Source organism: Fragaria vesca, linkage group LG6 (assembly GCF_000184155.1).
Source record: "Fragaria vesca subsp. vesca linkage group LG6, FraVesHawaii_1.0, whole genome shotgun sequence".
Lineage (NCBI taxonomy): Eukaryota > Viridiplantae > Streptophyta > Magnoliopsida > Rosales > Rosaceae > Fragaria > Fragaria vesca.
This window is the reverse complement of record NC_020496.1, coordinates 13,522,811-13,532,449: the sequence shown is the minus strand read 5'-3', so window position 1 is coordinate 13,532,449 and position 9,639 is coordinate 13,522,811. Positions and strand designations below refer to the sequence as shown.

General features: G+C 41.2%; 2 protein-coding genes across 2 annotated transcripts; both read left to right on the top strand.

Annotated features, from left to right (window-relative positions):
* Nucleotides 1–633: 633 nt before the first annotated feature.
* Nucleotides 634–3,615, top strand: LOC101313906 (probable glycosyltransferase At5g03795-like). Its single transcript, XM_004303005.1, has 4 exons — nt 634–1,247; nt 1,956–2,182; nt 2,369–2,717; nt 2,813–3,615. The coding sequence occupies exons 1-4, from the start codon at nt 843–845 to the stop codon at nt 3,479–3,481; spliced, it is 1,650 nt and encodes a 549-aa protein (XP_004303053.1). The 5' UTR covers nt 634–842; the 3' UTR covers nt 3,482–3,615.
* Nucleotides 3,616–6,124: 2,509 nt separating this feature from the next.
* LOC101313619 (embryonic protein DC-8-like) lies at nt 6,125–8,066 on the top strand. Its single transcript, XM_004303004.1, has 2 exons — nt 6,125–7,376; nt 7,469–8,066. The coding sequence occupies exons 1-2, from the start codon at nt 6,225–6,227 to the stop codon at nt 7,877–7,879; spliced, it is 1,563 nt and encodes a 520-aa protein (XP_004303052.1). The 5' UTR covers nt 6,125–6,224; the 3' UTR covers nt 7,880–8,066.
* The last annotated feature ends 1,573 nt before the right edge of the window (nt 8,067–9,639 follow it).

Below are 9,639 nucleotides of genomic sequence, written 5' to 3'. Positions count from 1 at the left end.
CAATGGTTTTCATTGAATAGTACATGACTACAAAAATTTATTTGTTATAGTTCTTTATTTTATCGGATACTTAATAATGTGGAAACATTCTTTTCTAGTGTACTGTTTTAATACGCTAGGTAGTACCTATAGTAAAGCATTCATTTAGAGCCATTTGTTTTCTTTGATACTTAATCATAAGAATAATTCTGTACTGATCGAATTACCCTTAAATGTGTGAGCTAATACTAATTTTTGTAACCAATATGGAAACTACAAGCCTTTACACAGATCTTGAATGTAGAGAAATTATAATTAAGTTTAATTTCTGTGTAGGGTACGTAACCTCAATTGATGTGTTTGGAGTTCATTTATAAGTGACATATCTTCCTCCTTAATTTTGATCGATATGAATAGCCGAGCGGCGAAGTGTGATGGGTATGATTCAGATCAAAGGTGGAATAAAGGACTCCACGTTTGGAATGAATTTGGTTGGAATTTAATTCCAAAGAATCGGTGGGTGGTAGGAATCCGAATACTAATGAAGAAAGAATGACACAGAGGGGCAGAATCGGAAGTTCGAAAAGTTGCATGAGGAACTCAGAAATAGAGGCTGATACAAGACGACGCTTGGCGTGATGGTGCAACCATTTATTACCAAACGTTGTCCTTCCCCCAAAACCCATAAGCTCTTCCTCTTCTTCTCTCTATTTCTCTCTATCTCTCCCCCCAGATTTTCCTCTGCAAAAAACAAAGCTGCTTCTGCAACTGATGCTGTTCTGAGCAGGAAGCTTCACACAGCACCAAGGGTTAAGCTCCTTTATAGCTTGAAGCGGAAGAGCTGGCTAGCTAGCTGAAAGCTTATGATGGCGAATGGTAACAAGAAACCAGGTGGTGGCGGAGCCGGCGGTTCTGGTGGTGGTACTACTGCTGCATGTTGGTCTTCTTCGTCTTACAAAGCAATTCTGGTGTTTATTGTTCCATTGGTTGTTGTTTTCGGGTTGATCTCGTTGCTGAGTCCGAAATCCTCCAATTGGGTGTTCATCTCCAACTACTACTTAGCCGGCCCTTCTCCGAATACAAGCGCCTCTAACTTGTCGGAGATCGGAGCTTCACACGACGACGTTTTGGGCTTGAGGTCGACGGTGGTTGTTATGGATATGCACAGTAGTACAATAGAAGAAGTTCACTCTGATGATTATGTGCAGAACCGGTCTGCTTCTCCGCCGCTCGCGGTAGAAGAAGCAACACCACCACCGCTTGAACCGGTACGATCTTTTTTTTATCTTTTACTTCATGAATTTGTTTTGAATCATTCCTTGCTTGTTTTTCCAATCTCTTTGATTCTTTTTGGTATTTTACGCCCAGAAGTCCAAGAAAAAAAAAAAATCACTTTTTATTGGTAACGTCTTTAGTTATATCTAGTTTTATGCACCAATTTATTTAATTAATTAATCGAAATGCATAAGGTACCTGAATTTAGGTCTGTCCCATGCTTTCAGAGTGTTTGTAATTTTGGGCATATTTTCAGGGCCGGGTGAAAGAAATGTTATGGCTATGTATCTTGTTGCATTTGACATGTTTTTAGGTCCCGTTTAATTTGCTTTTCCAAAGGGTAATGTGTCCCTCGTGGACTTTGCATCGTCCCCTTTGGTATTGGTAATTGCTGTGATTTAGAAGTAATCAATTTAAAGTGCCTAATCCCCTTACGGCACTCTGTTCGCATCACGCCACTGTTGATCTACTTAATTAAGTTTGGAACTTATTTAATGGTAAATTAGGTTTCATGGACCATTTGGCTGGTATTAGTATATGTAATTGGAAATTGTATCAAACACTTAATGGGGTCACATGCCCATTGAACTTTGTCTTTCAACGTTTGCCCTTCGTTTAAGCAATTCGATTCCTATTTGGGAATAATATGATGATGTGTTTGATTTGGAGTAGTATCTGACCATTAATCAGTTTATGAATAGATTATTAATGGGACAAATGACGAGGTCCCCATGAATGAAACTGATGCTAATTCTGCCATGGATAATCCTGCTACAAGACGAAAGGAGTATACTCATTTAGGGCGGCTAGAGGGTCGTCTTCGAAGAGCTCGGGTGGCGATAAGAGAGGCTAAATTTGCAAACAAAACACATGATGCAGATTACATTCCTAATGGTCCAATGTATTGGAATGCTAATGCCTTTCAAAGGTACCCACAAATTGACTTTGAGGCATTATTATCACAATTATATCATCATAATAAACCTGATATTTATATATGAAAATATGGTCGATTGAGTATGTATTTAATATCATATAAATAACATGAATCATTTAATAAGTTGTTTCAGTGCACATCATCTCAAATATACTGGATACTACTTTGTTATTACAGGAGCTACTTGGAAATGGAGAAACGGTTCAAAGTCTTTGTATATGAAGAAGGGGAACCGCCATTATTTCATAATGGCCCTTGCAAAAGTATATACTCTATGGAGGGAAATTTCATACATGAGATTGAGGTAAACAAGCAATTTAGGACCCGAAATCCTGAGGAAGCACATGTTTATTTCCTTCCCTACAGTGTGACAATGTTGGTTCGGTTCGTATACGTGCGTGATTCACATGATTTCAGTCCCATTAGACAGACAGTAAGGGATTATGTCAATATTATCTCTACCAAATATCCCTACTGGAATAGAAGCCTTGCAGCTGATCATTTTACAGTTGCTTGCCATGATTGGGTATGGTTTTTCTGCTCCGTATTCAATACTATCATACTTTACATATGTAGCATATGAACATATTCTGATTTTAATAACTTTTAATTCTAATTTAGGGGCCAGAAACTTCAAATTCAGATCCTTATCTGCGCAAAAATTCAATCCGTGGTCTATGCAATGCAAATACCTCAGAAGGGTTTAACCCCTCTAAGGATGTCTCCTTTCCAGAAGTCAATCTTCAAACTGGTGACACACATGGTTTCCTTGGTGGTCCTTCTCCAAGGCTGCGCTCAATATTAGCTTTCTTTGCCGGAGGAGTTCACGGTCCTATTAGGCCTATATTGCTAGAGCATTGGGAAAACAAAGATAAGGACATGAGGGTGCACCAGTATCTTCCTAAGGGTGTCAGCTACTATGACATGATGAAAAAGAGCAAGTTCTGTCTTTGCCCGAGCGGGTATGAAGTTGCAAGCCCAAGGGTGGTCGAGGCAATATACACAGGGTGTGTTCCGGTCCTAATTTCAGATCATTATGTGCCACCTTTCAGTGATGTTCTCAATTGGAAGTCTTTCTCTGTTGAGGTTTCCGTAAGTGACATTCCTAACTTGAAAAACATATTGACGAGCATATCTACGAGACAATATCTAAGAATGCAAAAGAGAGTGATACAAGTCAGGAAACATTTTGAGGTCAATTCTCCTCCTAAAAGATTTGACGTTTTCCATATGATTCTACATTCTATTTGGCTAAGAAGACTAAATGTTAGAGTACATGATGATCAATAAGACCTTTTGGTTTGTTTATTGTTTTGATTATAAGCCTGTTAGGTGATGTAATTCTTTCCTTGATCAATTTCCTCCTGTGAAAGTAGTGTCCATGTGTAATGAGCTTAGCAAGAAATAAATAGTTCAAATTTTGCAAATTAGTTTTTTCTTTCCAGTACCAATTCTTACTTCTTAGATGGTGGTACGTGAAAATGAATTCCAATTTATATTAGTGTTTTGGGCAATCGCGCGCCCCGCTGAATATGATGCCCAATTTTTTATTAGCATAGCATTCAGCGCAGTGTGCTGGGGAAGTGATCTTCTATTACAGAATTCGTATCGAGTTGTTATGTTAAGAAGGGGACAGCTATATATTATTTCAAATCCACTCGGATCTATACTAAATTGAGGATTATTAAATTTTGAGCGACATTAAGTTCAATATATATTGTAGTAGATACTCAGGTGCTAATTGGTGTCCTAGCTCAGGCACTGCAAATTGTGATATCATATGATCAATTTGGTGACTCTTGGTCGCATGACTTCTGAATTTTCCTTCTTTATTTTTTGTTTTTATTGAGAAGAAAATGCATTAAATCAGTTAACAATTACCTCGTTTTCAGTGACATCCATGATCAATTTGGGTGTTTGTAACAAGTCCTCGAACCAAGGTAGAACAAACTTGAAGGTGTTACATTTTTCACCAGAAAAGAAAGTTTATTACATTGTAACTTGTATTCCTCAGATTCGGCATATACAAGAAGACCCAGCTCTATCTGACCTTCTCACAGGGACGGAATCAGGGATACGCTAGGCCGCTAGGGTTTGCTGCAGCCTACCCTAAGTTTTAGACTTGTAAAATTCAGTATATATACACACAAACACACACTCTAATCAACACCCTTCAAAAAGACAAACACCTCTTATCAACCTTCATAAACAAAAAAGAACTTTTCGGTACCAACTTTTATGATTTGAAGTTCTGTATACTCACCACCAACCTATATCGATTTCCTTTTTATGTTATTACTAAGGTTAATGAACAACTCATTAACTCATTGACAACTCATCAAATTTTTCCAATGACAATTCAATGAACCTAAATTTGAGGCCATTACACTGGGAGACTTTCTCCCGTTATGTTGGAAGACGTAATTGAAAAGAGACCTGCTCTGATACCAAATTGAATGGAATTCAAATGAATAGAATTCTAAATCTGAAAATTATCCGACGACGATGCTGTCTGTGGTTTTTCTATACTTTGATTGTGAATTAGGAGAGTGGTGAGAACTAGTATAGCCATATCCACTGCGATCATCTCCCACGTTGTCCCGAGACTCCATTTCAATTGACATCGTGCCATGGCAGTTTTGGTGTCATCTGCAGATCGTGGAGACAAAGCAATTTTTCTTTCTTTTTTTGATGGAGTCGGAGATTTTCTCCGTTGCATTCCTTCCGTTTATATATCTTTTTTTCTTCAATGCCATTTTACAGGAATAACCATAGTTGATATATGTCTTTATTTAGTGCACTTTCTACTTGATAAGGATAATATGGGGAGTTTAAAAAATTGGTGAAGTCTTTGACACTAAAAAATGCCTGGTTTTCTAATATAGTAGAGATATGGTGAGTGTTTATACGAAGTTTTATAGAGTAATTTTTATCATCACCCACCATATCATTTTTCAAGTTCTGACGTACGTTCGAAACGAACCCGTTCTTGATGAAGTTTGTAATTTAGTTTCTTAAACTACTTAAGATGCTCTGTTGTTCCGGTTCATGTGGTCTTTTGAAGAAAGACCGGGGTTCGTCAATGGAGTTGACACGAGCACAATCTCATCGCTGAACTTCTACTGTGATCACACATCCTGCTTCCATTTCCTTGTTTTTTATCTGTCATGTGATCACAGTCTCATCATCACAGAAGGTGTTTTGGATGAAATTAACACCATAATAGGAATTTACGTACTTTTTGTTTTTTAAACCTCAACACTACATGACGACAGTGGCTCGTACTGTAATACACTACTACTACACTTCCAGACGTGAAGGTAAAAATTTTCATACACTCATTGCTACAAGTAATACTGTAATTTTAACCAGAACCAATCCACATTTTCCTATTTGTCTTGAATCTCTGTAATCAGAGGTGGAAGATCTAATTTAGAGACGGTGGATCAAGTTCATTACGTCGGAATTCGGATTGGGTCACTACGAGGGTTTGGACTTCGCATTCTGTGTGTACAGTCGTTTCTCTCAACCTCCATTCGTCCTCGATCATTATTTAAGACCAAACGGATTTGAAGTGGATCACATACTTTGCCCTAGGGTTCACTACCTTGAGAATTGGGAACCGACCATTTGCCAAGAACACAAACCCAATTTGCCACCTGGCAGGACACGTGGAGTCCAGCCATAACACGAGAGCCAAGAGTGCCCAAGACCCCCTCAGACCACCGACCCCATCCATGAGACTTCTCAGTTCTCACTACAGCCTTCGTCCTCATGCCGTGTGCTATTGAGCTCCTCTGCATGCAAAGACGACGTGTCAATCTCTCAGCTCACTACACCACGTTGCATGTAATACTGTTCACGCAGAACAGTACGTGTCACCGTCGCAAACCTCCACAGTTTTATATATAGGCCACCTCGCTTAAGCTGCTTGCACACCACAAGTTAAGAACGAAAAAAGCAAAGCAAAACAGAGTTGTTTAATCGAGTATTGAATTTTTAGCTTACTGTGTGAAAAAATTGCAACATTTCAATGGCGTCGTCGAAGCAGTTCAAGGAGGAGAGAGCCGAGGCAGAGGCGAGGAAAGCCGCGCTTGATCTGAAAGATGTCAACAGAGAAAGAGAGAACCAAACAGCTGGGGTGAAGATGGACAGGGACATGTACGGCCAGCCAAGAGAGTCGTCTCATGTGCAACAAGAAGCGAAGCCTGGTGTTATTGGTTCTGTTTTTAGAGCTGTAACCGGCACACTGGAGCATGCAAAGGACGCTGTTGTGGGCAAAAGCCACGACGCTTCTGATGCAGCAAGAGAGCGTTCTGAATACACCACACTGAAGGCAAAGGAGACAACTGATGCTCCTGGTGAGAAACTGGATGAGTATAAGGAGGCCGTGGCTCAGCCTGCGAAGGAGGCTGCAGATAGAGCGGCCAAGAAGACGATGGCGATGAAGGACACTACTGCACAGAAGGCCAAGGAGACAGCGGACAAGGCGAGAGAGACCAAGGAGTCTGCTAAGGGAAATGTGAATGAGTACGCGGGTTATACTGCGCAGAAGGCCACAGAGGCTAAGGATGCTGCGGCGGAGAAGGCCAAGCAGACGAAGGACTATGTTGCCGATACCGCAAATGAAGCAGCAGAGAAGGCGAAAGAGACTAAAGATGCAGCTATGAGGAAGGCTGGGGAGTATACTGATTACACTGCTCAGAAGGCCCAGGAGGCCAAGGATACCACAGTAGGGAAGGCTAAAGAGTACACCAATTATGCTGCTGACAAGGCCAAGGAGGGCAAGGACACTACCGTGGGGAAGGCCAGTGAATACACGAACTATGCTGCGGAGAAGGCAAAGGAGGCCAAAGACACTACAGTAGAGAAAGCGAAGGAAGCCAAGGATACTACGGCAGAGAAGACGAAAGAGACCGCAGAGGCAGCCAAAAATAAGACTAACGATGCTGCGGAGTATACGGCTGAGAAAGCAAAAGAAGGGAAGGACACTACTATGAGCAAGTTGGGTGGGCTCATGAATTACTTCACCGGTAAGAAAGAAGAGACCAAAGAGAAGGCTGCAGAGACGGCCGAGACTGTCAAAGAGAACACTAAACAGATGGTCGACACAGCGAAGGAGAAGAATAAAGAGACTGCGGAGGCAACCAAACATAAGACCAGAGAGGCAGCCGAGAAAACCAAGGTAAGATTTGAGTTATCATAGCTACTTATGTACTTAAAGCTTGCTTAGTTGCTTTCGTTTTTGAATTCTAACGTAGTTTGGTTGCATTGCAGGAAACGTTGAGCGAGACCGAGGAGGATGCTAGGAGAAAAATGGAGGAGTTGAGGCTAATGGAGAAAGGTTATGAAGCGCGAGCAGGAGACATGGACCGTGAGACTGAGGCAGATAAGGGCACTGCCGCCAGGAGCAACATTTTCAGTACACTTGGGAGTGTGACTGATGCTATCAAGAGCAAGCTGACTCATCCAAGCGATGTGGTAGGGGAGTCGCGTGCCACACATCAGGATGTACCTGTGGAGAAGGTGGAAATCGACATCAAGGACACTCGCCCAGGGGCTGTTGCGGCGGCGCTTAGGAAGTCCGACCATCCTGGTCAAATGGGAGATGAGGGCACAGTGGTTGTGGAGCGGCGCGTGGTGGATGAGGCCGGAAATGTGCGCGTGGACCGCAGCGGCAAGATGTGATCGGTCGAGTCCACTGTGTGTAGTGTGGACCTTTTATGATGTTGTGCATTTTCGGTTTTGGCATGGCTAGCTAGTCGTTTTTGGATGTGTGTGTTTCTACTGCATAAACTGGCTTCGGCCCTCTTTTGTATTTTGTATATGTTAATGCCTTAATGGTAAGGGCGACTAGCCTTTGGTTTCTCGAAGTATCTGATTATGTTTAAACTAACATGAAAATTTAGAGCGAAGCCCAAATCAACAGGGCCATTGGTCAATGTCGGGTTTCCCAATTGACATACATATCTAGTACATCCCTTCTAAATGTTCTTTAGGTCTCACCTACGGACCTTATGTGGCTCCAATATTTAAGGAACTCCATAAGAATGTCTTCTAGTAGGAAGGAAAAACAAGCAGTCAAGCCTCGTTGTTACTACTAACTGCTACGCCTAAGAAGATTCCAAGTACCGAAGCTACTACTAACTACTACGCCTAAGAAGATTCCAAGTACCGAAGCTTGTTCCTGTCAAAAAAGCAAAAGAGATGAGGTTATAGATATTTTTATATTATTATTCCCAAAGGAGTTAAGAGGTTGTTGAGTAAAAGATGAATATTTTCATTGATTATCCTCGGCTAGATGGTTCACACATCAAGTGATGTTTGTCCCAATAAACTTTTAGGTAACTATAACAATTGAGCTCATATCAAACCTATGACAGATGACTTCCTGTTACAACGATCTAATTCCACTTCGTGGATATACTAGTCGCCTCAGACCTCGGTGTACAACCACATATAACCATGAATGAAATTAAAATAATCATCCAACAACTATCTAGGTTAAGAAAAACAATGAAATTAAGCTATCTCCTTGCCCTTACCATTAGAGCTAGCCTCTTCTCGTACATGTTTTGGGGTTGCCAAATGCGGCGGGGTAACTAAATTCTCAACTGAAAACTTGTTCTTGCTTCGTAAAGGCCTAGCTACATGTCCTCTTGAAGACGGCGATAGGGTCCTCCAATCCTACAAGATCTTCCAAAGAGGTCTTACTTTTTTTTTGGTGATGGACACACCTCAAAAACATCCCTTTCCTTGAAAATCCAAAGGAGTTGAGGTTGTAGATGGTTCTTATAATTCCCTTTCAGAACGGGACACCGCTTTGAAATTAAAGTGTGGTGCTCATCGTTTCGCTCACTTTTATGTCACATTTTCACATCTACACCGTTCAGTGTCTAGAATATAGTGTGGATCATTTATGCAAAAGTTTTTATCCAAATTTTGAAAGATCATTTGAGCTTCTGTAAATTATGATATAACGAACGGTTCTGTTTGGACAGATGATTCATTTAATCTAATTCGGTACCCAAATGATTTCCAAATTCGATGAAACTTTATAGGAACGATCTACACATTATGTTTTAGACACTGAACGGTGTAGATGTGAAAATATGACTTAAAAATGAGCGAAATGAGAAGCACCACACTTTAATTTCAGAGCGGTACGTGTCCCACTCTGGAAGGGACTATATATATATATATATAGAGGATCAGAAGCGGACGTCAGCACTCGGTTAAAAGTGCGGACGTCCGTCCGTTCTCCACCCTCCGGCGCCGGCGACGGCGCGCCTCCACTCCAGAAGACTCTAGTAGTGTCCCCGACCACTTTCCCTCCCCAGCGAGTCCGTTTTTTTCCAGTTTTCCGGCGAGATCGACTTTGTTTGAAGTTTTGGGTGATCTCGCGGGAAAACTGGAAAAGAGTGGATTCGCCGGAGAGGGAAAGTGGT